The following is a 19,568-nucleotide window of genomic DNA, read 5'->3' as shown; positions in this document are numbered from 1 at the left end:
ATATTATAGTAAATACAGAAACTGTTTTATGTTTAATTAATTTTTATTACTACAAAAAATATATAAAAAACAGTTTATTATATTAAAATTGAATATAAATGCAGTTTATACAATAATCCAACCATATCAAGCACATAATTCCAAAAAAGAGGGACAGGATAAAAGTGGGGACACCAGTAAAAAGCCCAAAGAGGGAAGGAAAACAGACATCAGAGCCTACACCTGACCCAATTAAATTATGGGCAAAAATGCACGTAATATAGCGTGTCTGGAGTAAATGCACAATATTTGAAAATCTAAATAGAAAGTCCCTGCTGTTCCACAAACAGACACTAGATGGCGCTCAAGCAGTGGAATCAATCAGAAGTGCCCGTTCGTTAAAGCGATGGATTAAATGCAGCAGACTCCAGGCTTACCCATGTTAGTGGATTGTGAGGCTCAGATGTCGGGTCCCAACCCAAGCCCGACGCACGTTTCAAGGTAATCTTCTTCGGGGAGTCTGCTGCATTTAATCCATCGCTTTAACGAACGGGCACTTCTGATTGATTCCACTGCTTGAGCGCCATCTAGTGTCTGTTTGTGGAACAGCAGGGACTTTCTATTTAGATTTTCAAATATTGTGCATTTACTCCAGACACGCTATATTACGTGCATTTTTGCCCATAATTTAATTGGGTCAGGTGTAGGCTCTAATGTCTGTTTTCCTTCCCTCTTTGGGCTTTTTACTGGTGTCCCCACTTTTATCCTGTCCCTCTTTTTTGGAATTATGTGCTTGATATGGTTGGATTATTGTATAAACTGCATTTATATTCAATTTTAATATAATAAACTGTTTTTTATATATTTTTTGTAGTAATAAAAATTAATTAAACATAAAACAGTTTCTGTATTTACTATAATATAATGGTGTTATTTATGGTTCTTTAAACTCCCAGAAGGGTTGAGTTATGGTTACTAGTGTCTTATGTGGGAGTGACCCGATGATTAAAGAATGAGGTCCTGTTTCTGCCCTATCTTTGTGGTTAACATATTTAGTATCGCTGCATTCAGAAATGCCCGATCTATCAAAATATAAAATCAGTTAATCTGATGAGTACGTGGTGTGGTGAGAAACAAATTCCAAAAGCAAAAATTTCATTTTTTGGTTGCTGCAAAATGTTTAAAAAATGGAAAAACGGCGCATATGCGCAAAAATGCTATCATTAAAAACGTCAGCTCAAGACTCAGAAAATAAGCTGTCACTGAGCCCCAGATCCCAAAAAATGAGAACGCTACGGGTCTCGGAAAATGTCCAAAAAAGAATTGCTCTTTTGGCGTCAAACTTTTGAATTTTTTTAACTCTTTAGACAAAAGTGAAAACATACATGTTTGGTATTTATGAACTCGTACCGACCTGAGGCATCATACTGACATGTCAGTTTTACCATATAGTGAACGTGGTGAATAAAATACCCCACTTTTCTTGCAATTTCACCGTACTTGGAAATTTTTCCCATATTGCAGTACACTATATGGTAAAGCTAATGATTTTTTTCAAAAGTACAACTCGTCCTGCAAAAAGCAAGCCCTCATATGGCAAGATTGACAGTAAAATAAAAAAATTCGGGCTCGCAGAAGAAGGGGGAGCAAAAAACAAAAATGGAAAATCGCCCGGGGGTGAAGGGGGTAAAGCAGGGACAGACATATTAGGCTGCTTTCATACCTCCGGTTTTAGCAGAGCCGGCCAATCCGGCTCTAAAACCTATGCAACGGATGCGGCAACAATACCGCATGCTTTGCATAAGTTTTTACATGCGGCTCGTCCGTCTTTTGCCGTTTGCGGCAGGCTACTGAGCATGCGCAGTGGAAAAAAACGCATGCGGCGGCCGGATGGGGTTTTTGCCGCAGGACGCTGCATGCGGCGTCCATAGACATGCATTGCAAATCGCGCCGCATCAACCGGATGCGGCGCGGTGCGGTTTTTTTTGCCGGACAAAAAAACGTGCCAAGCAGCGTTCCATCCGGCTGTTGCATCGGCTAAATCTGCCGCATGCAGCAAAAACCGGACGGAGCGCAAGCCCATGCGGCACAATACGGCACTAATGTAAGTCTATGCAAAAAAAAACGCAACCGGCGGCAAAAAAAAACAGTTGCGTTTTTTCTGCAAAGCGCCAGATTGTGCCGCACAGGAAAAACCGGATGTGTGAAAGCAGCCTTATTGATGCAACCTGTGCACAGGGGACCAAGAGGTAAGGGGATATACCAGGTGGAGTTGTGCGTTACGATGAGCTATTAGCCTGTAAAGAGCCCATATATCGTTCTTATACAGGGGCCATATCCTGGCTGTGTGTGCCAGTGCATTAATGTACAGCTTTACTGACTGCTAGACTATACATGAAAACATGGGTATGAAATAATAAAATGACACATAGTATTTATCTTGTTGCCAGCCTCTATGTGGACAGCGCCCCCCACTGGCCGGTCTTGTCACTACCTTTCCCTGCGAGTGATGCTGTTCCCACTCCGGCCACACGATGTCGCTGTGCACCTCCTAGTTTGCCCTTGCTCCTACACTTCCGGTGTTACACGGCCTGACCTGGTTGTGGCCGGCGGAGTGAGCTGTGAGCACGTGACGTGTGACCTCCCGGGAGCCGGTACACGGTGGATGTAATGTCTTTATGTGCTTCCTCGCCATGGCTACAAGTGCACGGGCTGCAGTGAGGGGGAGGCAGTGCACTTCTGAAGTGGTTGCATTAACCCTTCACTCTCTGGCTATGCGCTTTTGCTTCTCTTCCGTCCCTTTTTCCTTACGCCTGCCATATCTGTATATTTCCATCAGGGGTGAGGGCTTGTTTATTCACAGGACGAGCTGTCACCCCCAGAGTGGCATCCTCCTGCCTCATTAGGGACCCGGCTCCTATATAAATCACATCAGCCTATGACTTTAGCGTTCATTAACCCCTTCTCCCCTGGCCTTTTTCCGTTTTCATTTATGCCTATTCCTAAGTACTATAACGTTTTTATTTTTCCGTCCTCACAGCCGTATGAGGGACGAGTTGTACTTTTGAATGAGACCATTCATTTTTCCATATATTGTACTGGAAAATATTTCTAGTGCAGTGAAATTGCAAAAAATGTGCAATTTCCCAATGTTTTTTTATCTTTTATTTTCCATGATCACTATATGATAAAACTGACCTGGCATTATGAGTCGCCAGGTCACTATGAGTTCATAGATACCAAACGTGTTGTTTTACTTTATATAAGTAGCAAAAAAAATAATAATTCAGAAGTTTGTATTTATTTATTTAATTTTATTTTTTTATATATATATATATATATATATATATATATGTGTATATATATATTGCTATTGTTGCCATTTTCTGAGACCTGCAATGTTTTTATTTTTCGGGATCTGGATCTCAGCGATGGCTTATTTTTTGCGTCCTGGGCTGACATTTTTACTGACACCATTTTTGGGTACATCTGATGTTTTCACGCCTCTTACTGCATTTTATTGTAATGTTGCGGCGTTCCAAAAAATGTAACTCTGCTGTTTTGATTTTTTTTTTTTTTGTTACTCCCTTTACCGATCAGATAATTAATTTTATATTTGATAGTTCAGGCATATCTGAAATCGGCGAGACCAAAATGTGTATATTTTTGTTTTATTTATGAACTAGTCAAAAGGGGGTGATTTGAACTTTTTTTTTTTTTTCTTTCATATTTTTGAAAACATTATTTTTTATTTTTTACTAAATTTAACCCCTTCACCCCCGGCCACTAAAACACCCTAATGACCGGGCCATTTTTTGCAATTCTGACCAGTGTCACTTTGACAGGTTATAACTCTGGAACGCTTCAACGGATCCTGGCGATTCTGACAGTTTTCTCGTGACATATTGTACTTCATGTCAGTGGTAAATTTAGGCCGATATTTTTTGCGTTTATTTGTGAAAATTTAGGAAATTTTGCAAAAATTTTGAAAATTTCGCAATTTTCAAATTTTGAAAATTTATGCCTATAAATCTGAGAAATATGTCACACAAAATAGTTACTAAATAACATTTCCCACTTGTCTACTTTACATCAGCGCAATTTTCGAAACATTTTTTTTTGTTAGAAAGTTAGAAGGGGTCAAAGTTCATCAGCAATTTCTGATTTTTCCAACAAAATTTACAAACGAATTTTTTTTAGGGACCACATCACATTTGAGGTGACTTTGAGAGGCCGAGGTGACAGAAAATACCCAAAAGTGACCCCATTCTAAAATCTGCACCCCTCACTCTGCTCAAAACCACATCCAAGAAGTTTATTAACCCTTTAGGTGCTTCACAGCAACCAAAGCAATGTGGAAGGAAAAAATGAAAATTTTACTTTTTAACACAAAAATGTTACTTTAGCCATAAAATTTTAAATTTTCACAAGGGAGAAAAGAGAAAGTGCACCCTACAATTTATTGTGCATTTTCTCCTGAGTACGCGGATACCCCATATGTGGTAAAAATCAATTGTTTGGGCGTACGGCAGAGTTCGAAAGGGAAGGAGTGCCATTTGAATTTTTTAACACAAAATTAGCTGCACTCATTAGCGGACGCCATGTCGGGTTTGAAGACCCCCTGAGGTGCCTAAACAATGGAGCTCCCCCATAAGTGACCCCATTTTGGAAACTAGAGCCCTCAAATAATTTTTCTAGATGTTTGGTGAGCACTTTGAACCTCTGGGGGCTTCACAGAAGTTTATAACGTTGAGCCGTGAGAAGAAAAAAAAATTTTTTTACCACAAAACTGTTGCTTCAACTAGGTAGCTTTTTTTTCACAAGGGTATCAGGAAAAAATGCACCATAAAATGTATTGTGCATTTTCTCCTGAGTACGCAGATACCCCATATGTGGTGGAAATCAAATGTTTGGGCACACGGCAGGGCTCGGAAGGCAAGGAGCGCCATTTGAATTTTTGACTGCAGAATTAGCTGCACTCATTAGCGGACGCCATGTCGGGTTTGAAGACCCCCTGAGGTGCCTAAACAATGGAGCTACCCCACAAGTGACCCCATTTTGGAAACTAGACCCCTCAAGGAATTTATCTAGATGTTTAGCGAGCCCTAAGGGGCTCCACACAAGTTGATAATGTTAAGCCATGAATACAATTTTTTTTTTTTCACCACAAAACTGTTACTTGAACCACGTAGCTTTTTTTTTTCACAAGGGTATCAGGATTAATGTACCATAAAACGTATTGTGCAATTTCTCCTGAGTACGACGATACCTCATATGTGGTGGAAAGTAATTGTTTGGGCGCATGGCAGGGCTCAGAAGAGAAAGCGCACCATTTGACAGCAAAATTGGTTGGAATCATTAGCGGAAGCCATGTCATGTTTGGAGACTCCCTATGGTACCTAAACAGTGGAGCTCCCTCACAAGTGACCCCATCCCCTCAAGGAAATTATCTAGATGTTTGGTGAGCCCCTTGCACCCCCAGGGACTCCACGGAAGTTGATAACATTGAACCGTGAACATTTTTTTTTTTTTTTTACCACAAAATTTTTGCATCAACCAGGTAGCTTTTTTTTTTTTTACAACGGTATCAGGAAAAACTGCGCCATAAAACGTATTGTGCAATTTTTCCTGAGTACGCAGATACCTCATATGTGGTGGAAATAAATTGTTTGGGCGTATGGTGGGGCTCAGAAGAGAAGGAACGCCATTTGACTTTTCAAACGCACAGACGCGGTGCACTGATCGACCGCTGCAGGACGCACATTCGGATGAGATACAAAAAGCGTCGGTCATACAAAAAAAAAGAAAAAGTCACGCCAAAAATTGAGCAGGGATGCAGATCCGTTATGTGCATCCCTGATCAGCGCTTGGCGAGATGCACGGACGGATGCGATACAAAAAGCGTCGGGGATACGGAAAAGAGTCACGCCAAAAATTGAGCAGGGATGCAGATCCGCTATCTGCATCCCTGATCAGCGCTCGGCGGGACGCACGGACGGATGCGATACAAAAAGCATCGGGGATACGGAAAAGAGTCACGTCAAAAATTGACCATGGATGCAGATACGTTATGTGCATCCCTGATCAGCGCTCGGCGGGACGCACGGACGGATGCGATACAAAAAGCGTAGCAGATACGGAAAAAAGTCACGCCAAAAATTGAGCAGGGATGCAGATCCGCTATCTGCATCCCTGATCAGCAAATGGCGGGACACACGGACGGATGTGATACAAAAAGCGTCAGGGATACGGAAAAAAAAAAAGTCACGCCAAAAATTGACCACGGATGCAGATCCGTTATCTGCATCCGTGATCAGTGCTCGGCGGGACGCACAGACAGATGAGGTGTAAAAATGGACAGGATACAGGGAAAAAAAAAAGTTATACTCACAGTACCAAGAGGAGTAGCAGGAGGAACAGAAGGCAAGCGAGATAGACATCTGTACAGGAGCAGCAGGCAGGACGTTGGACAGATCAGCAGAAGACCCAGGAAGAAGGACCCAGAGATGGAGGCAGATGTGATCGGGCCAGTGAAGAAATCGGACGACTCGGTGAAGGCAGGTAAGTGGACGTCAAGGGGAGGGGGAGAGCAGAGGGGGGGGGGGGGCGGGAGAGCAGAGGGGGATACCGGAGAAGCAAAGAAAGAAGGAAGGAAGCAGAATAGAGATGACAGAGGAGGCAGGCAGATCGCAGGGGGGGCAGATCGGGGCGTGGGGGGGCAGACCGCGGGGGGCACGGGCAGGGGCCATAACGGGAGCGCGCAGGGGCCATAACCGGAGTGGAATACTCACGTGGAGCAGGCGCAGAAGCGGTGACAATAGCGGCGGTGGCGTGGTACCACAAGTACCAGCCACTCCACGCTGCAGACATGTTGGGGCAGGCTCCCCAGACCAGCACAGGCCTGGGGAGGGAGGCCACCTGCAGATCAGACCGCCCCACTGCACACTGATTGGAGCGATTGCGCGTCATAGCACGATCGCTCCAATCAGTGCTGCAGGGGCTGGGGGTGGCATGTTTGAGATCCACCTATGATCTGCTGTAGCTGCTACAATAGATCATAGCAGGATCTCACAGTATCGCACTAATTCGGGCATTATTTTTGCCGAAATCAGTGCGAATGTTGTGGTTGGCGGTTCAGATTTGAACAGCCAATCACAACGATCGTCGATGGGGGGTTGCGATGCCACCCCCCCTGGGGTCAAGCAAAGGTCTCCTGCTGTAAGAAACAGCAGGGGACATCATTTGAAAGCCGTTGCTATGGCCACGGCAATCAAATGAAGTTTAGGCAGTAAAATTACGTCCCTGGTCGTTAAGTCACGTTAAAATAGGACGTAATTTTACTGCCCGCGGTCGTGAAGGGGTTAATAGTCCCCCTTAGGGACCGATCAAGATTCAGCACCGCTCTGTATAGCTGATACGCCGGCTCGTAGAAGTTTTGCGTTGACAGAGACACAGGGGTTATCAGTTGACCCCTGGCTGTCCTGACAACCCATCAGCGCCCCGCTGTCATATCGTGCGGCTGCTGATGTGAGTGGGGAGTGATGCGCTCTGCACTGGCACGTGTTAAATCCTGCTGTCACAGATTAGCAACAAGATTTAACTGGTTAACAGACACAAGTGGATCTCCAATCCATCTATGGCTGTTAGAAACACACACAAGGGCTGATCAGATCAGCCGATAAGTGCAGGGCGAGTCCACATTAAAGGCAGGGACATGACCTATGATGTAAATATACGTCACTGGTTGTGAAGGGATTAAAACACCTTTATATTTAATATGCAAATAAGGGCATGTCGGTGCACAACTGGAGTAGCCTATGGCTTTGTGCACCGTTACTCCCTCCTATCTCCATATATTTCTATAATGAAGCCGATCCCTCACATTGATTGACTTATCTCTAGGGCTCAGATCGAGCGCGGTGTCTGCTGCTTGCGCAGTGACACTGCATGATCAGTGCGCCTCGCACACAATGACTGCTGGCGTGCTTTGACGTCTGAATCTAGTCATAATGAGCAGTTAATGCTCAGATGGGTGTGACTCGTGTGCAGAGTATAAAATGCTCAATTTCCCCATTGACTTCCATTATATTCAGTACACGAGTCAAGCCCATCCGACTGCTCGTTACGAGGACCGAGCATGGTAGTGATCACTCATCACTAGTGGTGATGAGTTTCTGAAAGTTTCTTAGGGTGTGTGCGCACCTTTTTCTTAGCTCCAAAGGTGCTGCTTTTTTGGCCGCAAAAAAACGCATCCGTGGCAAAAACACATTAAAAAAACGCATGCATTTTTACAGCGTTTTAGTGCGATTTTGGCTGCGTTTTGCTGCGTTTTTGTTCACTGCGTTTTTATGCGTATTTTTTATCAGTGAACATTGCCATTAAAGATTGGTGAAGAAAAAAAAAGATCTGATGTCATTTCCTTCTTCAATCTGTTCTCCATTCTCCACTAGTGTATGCAGGAGAGCAGACCGCTGCAGAACTACAAGGCCCAGCATGCTCCATCCAGGACTGTATGCTGGAGGGAGAAGCAGGGGGAGCAGAACTACAAGGCTCAGCATACTCCATACTAGTGTATGCAGGAGACCAGACAGCAGCTGCAGAACTATAAGGCTCAGCATCCTCTATCCAGGATTGTATGCTGAAGGGAGAGGCACGGGGAGCCAGAACTACAAGGCTCAGCATCCTCCATCCAGGACTGTATGCAGGAGATTTTTGGCCAAAAACGTAAAAAAAAAAAAGACGTGGTCTTCGCCCTAGTTTTGTATGCTAGCCAAGTACAGCAGGCAGGTACGGCTGCCCCCAACCCCCAGCTGGCTATTTGTACCTGGCTGGGAACTAAAAATATAGGGAAGCCCTTTTTTTAATTATATCATGAATTTCATGAAATAATTAAAAAAAAAGAAACGACGTGGGCTTCGCCCAATTTTTGTGTCCAGCCAGGTACAGAAAAATATTTTTATTAGAAATAGAACACAACACAATTAGTGACTCCATCTTTGTTGAACTAAAGAACCCCCCCTCCACAGTAGTCCTGGGTCGAGGGTGCCGCGATGTCCATTCCGGATACAATATCATCTGATCGGTTTGCTGGAAGGAAACAGGGGTGGCGGTATTGGAAGAGGAGCTGGGAGCGGGCATGGCGCCAGAGCATGGGTGATGGTATTGGGAGAGGAGCTGGGAGCGGACGTGGTGCCGGACGGGAGGTGGAAGCAGGGGTGGCGGTATCGGGAAAGGAGCTGGGAGCGGACATGGTGTCGGAGCAGGGGTGGCAGTAGCGGGAGAGGAGCTAGGAGTGGACATGGCACAGGACGGGAGGTGGAACCAGGGATGGTGGTATTGGGAGGATTCACTCTTCTGTGTTAACCAACACAAGGAAAGCTGGGTGAGTACAATCCTTTTCCTGTACACGTGACTGTACTACCCACCCCGTGTGTTTATAGCTGCGTTTTTAGTCATAGAAATGCAACTATATTTGCAATTTGCGTTTTCCATTGCACTTTTGAACATCTCATTGAACTCAATGGGTGAAAAACTCAGGAAAAATTGACATGCTGCATTTTTGTGGGCACCACAAAATTGCTGTGTGCAGACAGCAAAAATGAAAACTCATAGACTTTGCTGGTGAAGCAAAGTCATGCAGTTTTCTGAACAAAAACGCACCCGAAAAATGTGCAAAAACGCCACGAAAAACGCTTTGTGCGCACATAGCCTTAGTCTTGCTTTATTGCTTTAATTTCCCAATACTGTTGTTTTTTTGATTTGCTCTAGTAATTGATTCCCCCTGATGCCTTATATTCTCATTTTTATTGTTGTCCTATCAGACTGAAAGTTAGTCGTATCCAGAAACACCCAGTGTCTGCTGCCGTGAATTCCACCTGTGAAGATGTCCTCATCGTCATCCTCTGAGCCTTCTGGTAGTAAAAGCGATGTCCCTAAAGACAAGGACTATCGGATGCCTGGATTTCGAGGGGTGAAGACGACCAGTCTATTCCGAGCCGTGAACCCTGAGCTGTTTATCAAACCTGTAAGACATATTCTCCATTGTTCGGTCCACTATATAGTAATACCATATCACGCCTCCGAGCCTGTGGGGTCAGATCCTGTCTATTGCTGGTTATATCAGTGTGGCTATAAAAAAAAAAAACCACAGAAAGCATAAGTCTAATATGAGGCCTGGTGGCTAGTGTGAAATTCCAAGACTGGAGGGTTTTTTTTTTAAACCCCTTACTGACATGTGCCATACAATTACAGTACAAGTAGGTAACGGATATATGGAGCGGGCTTGCAGGGACAGAAAAGGAAAAAGTGTATGGCTCTGGGAGCTAAAAATAAAAAAGCAAAAATTGGCCACTTTGCAAGAGGTTAATGTAGCAATTGATATGTAAAAAATTGAAGGGAAAAAACAGGATCAGCATTATTTTAATCCATTTAAGATGAAAACTGATTTAATCAATAGGCTGTTTTCTGCTGACACCTTCTCATTTATTAGAATTTAGAAAATTGACAATTTACCTAGCTCTGTGTAATCTAATATATAAAGCTGAGTGTATGTGTGTGTGTGTGTGTGTGTATGTATGTCTGCTAAAGGAATCCGCACTGTCACATTTACAATCACGGGGACGGGGAAAGAGACGGGGGCGGGGAAAGAGACGGGGAAAGAGACGGGGACGGGGGAAAGAGACGGGGACGGGGGAAAGAGACGGGGACGGGGGAAAGAGACGGGGACGGGGGAAAGAGACGGGGACGGGGGAAAGAGACGGGGACGGGGGAAAGAGACGGGGACGGGGGAAAGAGACGGGGACGGGGGAAAGAGACGGGGACGGGGGAAAGAGACGGGGACGGGGGAAAGAGACGGGGACGGGGGAAAGAGACGGGGACGGGGGAAAGGGACGGGGAAAGTGACGGAGACAGGGACGGGGGAAGGGGACGGGGAAAGGGATGGTGACGGGATGGGGAAAGAGACGGGGACGGGGAAAGAGACGGGGACAGAGACTGACAGACACACAGAGACAGAAAGAGAGAGAGTTACTATCCCGGGCAACTACAGCTAGTCTTAAATGAGAGTGAAACAATATAAAACTATCAATAGCTGATATCTTAAAGGGGTGACTCACTTCCAGACAACGCCTGATTAATCAATTCAGGACTCTAAAATAAAACCACTCATTTCCTGCTGCGGGCACCTTTCCAGCAATGTCAGCACTACTTTTCCCGGGGAGTGACGTTACTTTGTGTCATATGCCAGCTGCAACCTATGTGCGGCCACTGTTTGGTCTATATTCTGTCATGTCAGACGTCTGCTTTGATGAAACAGTAAAGGCTGACACAAGTACACACTGTTTTTATTTTAATTGGGCTCCTGACTTGATTAAACTGGGGTTGTCCAGTAGTGGAAAACTGAAATAAAAAGGTAAAAATATACTTGAGTATGTTTCCATGCGGCAAACACTATGATTTACTGTGATAGCGTTGTGCATGAAATTTTCATAAAGTCTCCCATTCCGGGGTCAATATCAGCTGCCTAAATTCACCAGCACTGTAGATGTAAAACCCGCAGCATATCAGATTACCGTATTTTTCGGACCATAAGACGCACTTTTTTTCCCCCAAATGTTGGGGGAAAGTTGGGGGTGCGTCTTATGGTCTGACTATAGGGCTGCGGCCGGGAATGAGGGTGCTACCGGTCATCGGGGGCACGAGCAGGCTGTAGCAGCGCCTGCTCGTGACCACGTGGGCCCGCTCATTACATATGCATGCCCATCCTCCCGCCCATCTCTCAGCGCAGAAGCCGGCGCTGACAGGTGGGCGGGAGAATGAGCGGGGACGCGCGCATAGCAAAGAGCCCGCCGCATGATCACCCCTGGCAATTACAGCCTGGAGTGATCATGTGCGGCTGTATTCACTGCCCCCCGCGCGTCATCATCAGCGCGGGGTGCAGTGAATCAGTGCACTCACCCGTCCCCGTGTGTGGAGCCGTCTCCCTGCAGCACGCGATGTCTTCCTGTCTGTGCCGGTCAGCTGATCTGTGCTGGTCAGCTGATTGGCACAGACAGGAAGACATCGCGTGCTGCAGGGAGACGGCTCCACACACACACACAGGTCAGCGGTGCAGAGAAGAAGATGATCGGTGCTGGAGGGAGTGAGGAAAAGGTGAGTATAAACGTTTGTTTTTTTCTCTGTGCTATAGGATACAGGCCATATACCAGGATGGTATATGAGCACGATGGGGGCATATAGCAAAATGGGAGTATATGAGCAGGAGGGATGGGGGGTATATGAACAGGATGGGGGTATATGAACAGGATGGGAGTATATGAGCAGGCAGGATGGGGGTATATGAACAGGATGGGGGTATATGAGCAGGATGGGGGTATATGAGCAGGATGGGGGTATATGAGCAGGATGGGAGTATATGAGCAGGATGGGAGTATATGAGCAGGATGGGAGTATATGAGCAGGATGGGAGTATATGAGCAGGATGGGAGTATATGAGCAGGATGGGGGATATATAGCAGGATGGGGGTATATACAGTAGCAGGGTAAGGGGTATATGAGCAGGATGGGGGTATATGAGCAGGATGGGAGTATATGAGCAGGATGGGAGTATATGAGCAGGATGGGAGTATATGAGCAGGATGGGAGTATATGAGCAGGATGGGAGTATATGAGCAGGATGGGAGTATATGAGAAGGATGGGAGTATATGAGCAGGATGGGAGTATATGAGCAGGATGGGGGTATATGAGCAGTATGGGAGTATATGAGCAGGATGGGGGTATATACAGTAGCAGGATAAGGGGTATATGAGCAGGATGGGGGTATATGAACAGGATGGGAGTATATGAGCAGGATGGATTGGGGGTATATGAACAGGATGGGAGTATATGAGCAGGATGGATGGGGGGTATATGAACAGGATGGGGGCATATAGCAGGATGGGAGTATATGAGCAGGCAGGATGGGGGTATATGAACAGGATGGGGGTATATGAGCAGGATGGGAGTATATGAGCAGGATGGGAGTATATGAGCAGGATGGGAGTATATGAGCAGGATGGGAGTATATGAGCAGGATGGGAGTATATGAGCAGGATGGGAGTATATGAGCAGGATGGGAGTATATGAGCAGGATGGGAGTATATGAGCAGGATGGGGGTATATGAGCAGTATGGGAGTATATGAGCAGGATGGGGGGTATATAGCAGGATGGGGGTATATACAGTAGCAGGATAAGGGGTATATGAGCAGGATGGGAGTATATGAGCAGGATGGGAGTATATGAGCAGGATGGGAGTATATGAGCAGGATGGGGGTATATGAGCAGTATGGGAGTATATGAGCAGGATGGGGGGTATATAGCAGGATGGGGGTATATACAGTAGCAGGATAAGGGGTATATGAGCAGGATGGGGGTATATGAACAGGATGGGAGTATATGAGCAGGATGGATGGGGGAATATGAGCAGGATGGATGGGGGGTATACCAATAGGATGGGGGTATATCAATAGGATCGGGGTATATGAACAGGATTGGGGTATATGAGCAGGATGAGGGTATATGAGCAGGATGGGGGTTTATAGCAGGATCATATACAAGGCAGGAGGATCATTACCAGGATGGGGTACCTTAGTAGAGAATTTGGGGACATTACCCCCATAACAGATCCTCGCCCCATATCAGTATGTCATGACCACATTTTTTGCTTAAAGTTTTATTTTCCCATTTTCCTCCTCTAAAACCAGGGTGCGTCTTATAGTCCGGTGCGTCTTATAGTCCGAAAAATACGGTAAGCATATGTCACCAGCGGAAATGCAACTAAGGGCTCTTTTCCACTTGCGATTTCTATGTGGGAGTGTGATCCGATAAAACATCGGATTGCACTCGCACCAGTGTTAATTAATGAGGCAGTGTCCTCCTGCTTATTTTTCATTGACACGAATCGTGCTCTCGTTGCAATCGCACCATGCTGCATTTGGCAGTGCGTCTCGGCTCACGCACCACCATACAAGTATACGGGAGCGTGTGAAACATTGCACTGTATTTATGTCATACAACTGCAGTGCGATATACGCAGAGACAGACAGCAGGGGAGATGGGGAGAAAGTGCTCCTTCTATCTTCTCCACACCTGTGATACAATCGCAAGATCGCATCAGTCGCATGACCCTTGGCTGACACAACCAGCAGAGGGTCGTTAGCATATCGCTTCTAATGCTCTTGCATCAGAAGAGGTACGCAAGTGGAAGAGAACCCTAAGGTACGTGCTCTTTTGGCGATACTAGGAAGGACGACACTGCCATTGTGTGTACATCATCCCTGCTGACAAGTATTTAACTGCTAGACTTAAAGGGGTTGTCTACTTTATCTTTTATATAATGTATTGGAGAAATTTGTTGCACTCAATATTACAATGGTATGACAGGTTCTTGTTTGTGCAGCTTTCCTCCCAGACTGCACAGCGCTCCAGTCTATATGATTGCTGTTGGTGGAGGGACATGTGATCAGGACAGTCGAGCAGGCTCCTCCAAGTCAAAGCTGATGGAGAGGTCTGGTCATATGCTTTTCTATCAGCAACCTTGTGGACACAATAGCGCTACATACAGTCTGTGATGAATGAGCACCTGTAAAACAAAGTGCTGCTCTCTGTTATATTATTTATATTGGTAATGTATGTAACAGAAGAAGGACATGTACAGTGGCAAGCATTTTCTTTTTAACCCCTTCCGAACGCCCATTATTCATATATGGCACGTCAGGAAGGGTTGTATAGATTGTGCTCTGAATAAGGCAGGCTCCGAGGCCAAGTTCACCTCATTCCTGCAGATGATGACTGCGTTATTCAGCGATCATTTACCTTTAACAGCAGCGAGTAGCGCTTAGCTCTGCCTGCTGCTTGTAGCTTGGTAACCCCTTCAGCCCCAGGGCACTTTCCGTTTTTGTTTTTTGCTCCCCTTCTTCCGAGAGCCGTAACTTTTTTATTTTTCTGTCAGTCTTGCCATTTGAGGGCTTGTTTTTTGCGGGACAAGTTGTACCTTTAAATGAAACCATAAGTTTTACCATATGGTTTACTAGAAAACAGCAAAAAAATTCCAAGTGTGGAAAAACTGCAAAAAAGTGTGATGACACAATAGTTTTTGGGATGTTTTATTCACGGTGTTCACTATATGGTAAAACTGATGTGTGGGTATGATGCCTGAGGTCGGTGCGAGTTTGTAGACACCAAACATGTATAGGTTTAGTTGTATCTAAGGGGTTAAAAAAAATTCACAAGCTTGTCCAATAAAAGTGGCGTACGTTTTGCGCCATTTTCCCAAACATGTAGCGTTCTCATTTTTCTGGATCTATGGCTCAGTGACGGCTTATTTTTTGCGTCTCGAGCTGACGTTTCTAACGGTACCATTTTTGAGCAGATGCTACGTTTTGATCGCCTGTTATTGCATTTTGCGTAAAACTTGCGGCGACCAAAAAATGTAATTTTGGCGTTTGGAATTTTTTTGCCACAACGCCGTTTACTGATCAGATTGATTTTATATTTTGATAGATCGGGCATTTCTGAACGCGGCGATACCAAATATGTGTATATTTTATTTTATTTTTTTAACCCTTTAATTTTCAATGGGGTGAAAGGGGGGTGATTTTAACTTAGGTTTTTTTGTTTTTTTTTAATTTTTTAAAACTTTTTTTTTTACTTTTTTTATTTTACTAGTTCCCCTTGGGGGCTATAGCGATCAGCAATCCGATCGCTCTGATCTATCTGCTGATCACAGCTATACAGCTGTAAACAGCAGATACAGTCACTTCCTGCTTCACTGGCCTCCAGGCCGAGTGAAAACGAAAGTGAAACGTCATAGCTGCAGGCGTCATCACATGACCCTGTGCTACCATGGCAACCACCGAAAGTCCCGTGATTACTCACGTGACATCCGGTGGGGGCGGCGGTAAGTGAAAATCTTCATTGCGCGTATATACATCTCGCTGCCAGACTTTGGCAGCGAGATGTTAGAGGTTAATGTTACGGGTGGAATGCGATTCCACTCGTAACATGCAGGCACACATGTCAGCTGTTGAAAACAGCTGATATGTCCGCCGATTGCCGCACCCTGCCCGCGGCAGGGGGCGGGGCTTAACGGAACACGATCCTTGACTGATATATCCGTCCATGGTTGTGAAGGGGTTAAACGGACCTTTTTGATTTGCATACTTCTCAGGGGGCAATGCACCTAGGATTTCACTGTGTTGAGTGCCCTCTCTGGCTGGTCTCCCCGAGATCAAGGATTGTTTTGTCTTGCTGGTCTTCTAGGCATTTCTCCCACCTAGCCAGAATTCTACTCCATACTGATGAGGGGCAATACCCCAAAACAGCTGTCTGTGGATGGATACCTGGCCTTGGTATTTCCCTTGTCATATCTTTACTCGTCAAGAGCTGGATATTGACTAAAAGGGCTACTTAATATGGTGGTTATGGTGGTCTCCTAAAAAGAGCCACTCCTTGGCCAGGTCCTTCCCGGAGGGATATCTGGCTATTTTTCCGTGTCGAGACTTCTAACAGAGGCTCCGCGGACCTTTTTGATTTGTAGCTTGTTAAACGAGAGTGGTTGGCCGTCATGGGTTATCATGTAAGCTGGAGGTCTCCTGCAGACTCGATGTGCCTACCATGTCAGTGCCTGCAGCTGGGCGTCATAGGACCCTATGATTTGTGCTAATATACTGCAATACAGTTCTTTTGTAAATTATGGTATGGACGATCAGGTTCAAGTGTCCTAAAAAAAAGCTTAAAGGGTTAAAAACTATGTATCACTTAGATTACTGTGTGCAGCAGGTCATATATCAGAGTTCAGAGAGCTACTGCTGCCCACACCAGGCTCTGTATAGAGATTGACACCTCACTGTCAATGTTAAATCAGAGGAGGGGGCGTGCCGGATTGCTGTGCATGTGCGTTTCTAGTCCTGTAATAAGGGTCTTGCTGCTTAAATAAAGAAAAGATCAGATTGTAACAAAACTGGCATGCCTGAACTTACTGTGTTAACCCTTGCTGCATGCTGGCTTCAGCTTACATAGCAAAAACCTGTTGACAGATTCCCTTTAAATCAGTCAAACGGTTCCAGAGGTTTGGGTATTTTTATCTAGTGTCATTTTGATGGTCTTTACCAAACAAACAGGAAACTGGAATACTCAGGAAAGCAGCGGGAATAATATAACAGCAAAAACTAGTGACTTTTCACCTGCTGACAGTCCTCTATTCTGTTAGCCAAGGTAAATGACATACTTACAATATTTTTCTTTATTTTGCAGAACAAACCAGTTATGGCATTTGGACTTCTCTCGATTACAGCATGTGTCGCCTATATCGCTTATTTGCATGCTACAGAGGAAAATAAGAGAGATGTGTATGAAGCGGTGGACAGTGAAGGAAACCGATACACCAGGAGAAAAGCATCCAAGTGGGATTGAATTCCCTTTGGCTCATTCTGGACAATATTTAATATAATATTAAGTTTTGTCATAAGCGACAAGAAATAATGCTATAAAATGTAAGAAACGCTATAAACAGAGCAAATTGTATCTGCGTAATGCAGACAATGAGCCGCACTGGATGGTAAAGATAGAATCATGCTTGGGGAAGATCTGATGCAAAGGACTGACAATGTGTACGTGTGAATACAGCCTAGGAGACTTGAGCGTGGCGTGCTCTACTTTGACTCTTGAGTAATATGGTTGTAATGCTATGAGATAGCCCAATCATATTTCAGCCAATTTTCTGTATAAGCCATGTTCACACTAGCCTTCATAGGTAGCATGTAAATCATTCTTCATCGATGTATCTGACATATGATGGGGATGGAAAACATCTGTTCTTCATGTATAAAGTGTATAACAGACATGCCAAAACTTAATAAGATAGGATTTGTCATCCTATAAAGCATATCACTTGCATATGTCATCAAACACGTTACCTCCAGGAATCTGAGAATGAGGGGGTGAAGTGCTGGTAAAGGATACGTCCCTTTTGCCGTTTGCTCAACTCATTGATGCCCCCGTTATGTGCTGTACTGCAGTGCAACCTATTGAAGTGAATGGGACCACACGACACACCTTATCGCACTGCCTTTTCTTAGTTCTGAGGATGAGAGGAGGTCCAAGAGGTTGGACCCCTGCCGATAAAGTAATGGTGTACCCTAGGAATATACTACCATTACTTTTAACATGGGACTTCCCAGCCACAAGCTGAACCATAGAATTTGGGCACCAGTTGCTTCCATATCCCATTGCTTTTTCTGTTCCCTGCTGTGAAGTCGCTTGGTAAGTAATGTCACTAACCTTCAGTCCATTTCCTCAGAGAGACTGTACATGATAAGTCACCAGCACAATTAAGGGGACTGTATTTAGTTGAAGTGTAGGCAAGTTCTGTCGACATATCTACTACTGTTTATAGCTATCTTAATGAAAAATCCTCCAGGGGAGAAGGTTCATCATACATGGAAGGTGTCCCACTATAGATTTTTTTTAACTCCATTCCTATTCAGTGTTTATGGTGCAATCTTTACAAAGAATTTACTCATCAACATACTGTGTGTGAAGACAAACCATATAACTGGGCTTGGGCCCTGATGAAACGGACTGTGAACTCCAATATATTTTTGTATACACCTGTAAATAAAATCTAGCAATGCCTATATTGCTCTCAGTTCATGTAGTGAAATATCAGTAATCAAATCAATTAATGACACTTTAGGCTCGTTTACACAGTGTAATTCTGGGGCTGTTTTCCGTGTTTCTCCAAGATCCTATCCCAAATGTAGCAAGGCATAATAATATTAGCAAATACCTCCCAATATAAATGCAGTATAGTTCTCCTGATATAGCCATGTCTCTTACCTCATGTGCCAAGTATTGCAGCTAAGGTATCCATGGTTACAACCACAAGCAACTAAGTGTCACTACGAGTGGACATAACCATTAATACCTAAGCTGTAATGCCCTGCACATGAGGTAAGAGACCTGGCTATATCAGGAGAACTATACTACATATCTAATTGGGGGTATTTGCTAATATTATTATTGTTACACCTCCTTCATATTGGGATAAGCTCTTGGATATGGGAATAACCTTTTAAAATAAGCAGACAATTTAAAAATCAGTCTCTAGGGAGACATAATCCAGAACAAAGGCAGAGTGCTGGAGATATGAAATGTGCACCCAGCCTAAGGTGTTCCAGTCTGCTGAGCAGGGCATTTTTTTTGGTGCTTGCATGATGAATGCAGTGGCTGAACATCCCTCCGTTCATCACAACCAGAGTTAGAGCTCTGCAGCCTATGAAATGTTTGGTTGTCCTTTTTCTTACAGGCGAATGAGAGGTTTGTTCAAAGAGATTAATTATACATCTAATATACAGTGTGTCCACCTATATCCTGTCCACCGCCATTAACTTGAGAACGGCGGCAGTTATAGGCATAGAAGTGGTGTCTAGGTATAGTAAAGTAGCTATGTGCTACGCAATGAAACCACCTATAGCGCCACCTAGTGGAAAACAACGGAATTAGGATTTTTATCTCGAAAACGGAACGAGATAGAGAAAAAAAGTGAATTAC

At 44.6% G+C, this 19,568-nt stretch overlaps 1 protein-coding gene and 1 long non-coding RNA gene across 3 annotated transcripts in view; one reads left to right on the top strand and one right to left on the bottom strand.

Moving 5' to 3' along the window:
* LOC142295303 (uncharacterized) overlaps positions 1–19,568 on the bottom strand; it is a 204,227-nt gene that overhangs the window by 11,370 nt on the left and 173,289 nt on the right. The window lies entirely within an intron of this gene.
* Positions 2,558–18,918, top strand: SMIM8 (small integral membrane protein 8). Of its 2 annotated transcripts, none has more exons than XM_075338415.1 (3): positions 2,558–2,646; positions 9,801–10,003; positions 17,271–18,917. In XM_075338415.1, the coding sequence occupies exons 2-3, from the start codon at positions 9,863–9,865 to the stop codon at positions 17,427–17,429; spliced, it is 300 nt and encodes a 99-aa protein (XP_075194530.1). In that variant the 5' UTR covers positions 2,558–2,646; positions 9,801–9,862; the 3' UTR covers positions 17,430–18,917. The 2 variants fall into 2 exon arrangements, with proteins under 2 accessions (XP_075194530.1, XP_075194531.1); XM_075338416.1 differs by having other exon boundaries at positions 2,559–2,633; positions 17,271–18,918.

The sequence above is a fragment of the Anomaloglossus baeobatrachus genome, chromosome 3 (assembly GCF_048569485.1).
Source record: "Anomaloglossus baeobatrachus isolate aAnoBae1 chromosome 3, aAnoBae1.hap1, whole genome shotgun sequence".
Taxonomy (NCBI): domain Eukaryota; kingdom Metazoa; phylum Chordata; class Amphibia; order Anura; family Aromobatidae; genus Anomaloglossus; species Anomaloglossus baeobatrachus.
Note: the sequence above shows the minus strand (reverse complement) of the source record. Positions and strands in the feature narration are given on the sequence as shown.

Coding starts and splice junctions, on each gene's coding strand:
- SMIM8 (XM_075338416.1), top strand. CDS start 9,863: ATGTCCTCATCGTCATCCTCTGAGCCTTCTGGTAGTAAAAGCGATGTC. Junction 10,004..17,270: donor CTGAGCTGTTTATCAAACCT/GTAAGACATATT, acceptor TTTATTTTGCAG/AACAAACCAGTTATGGCATT.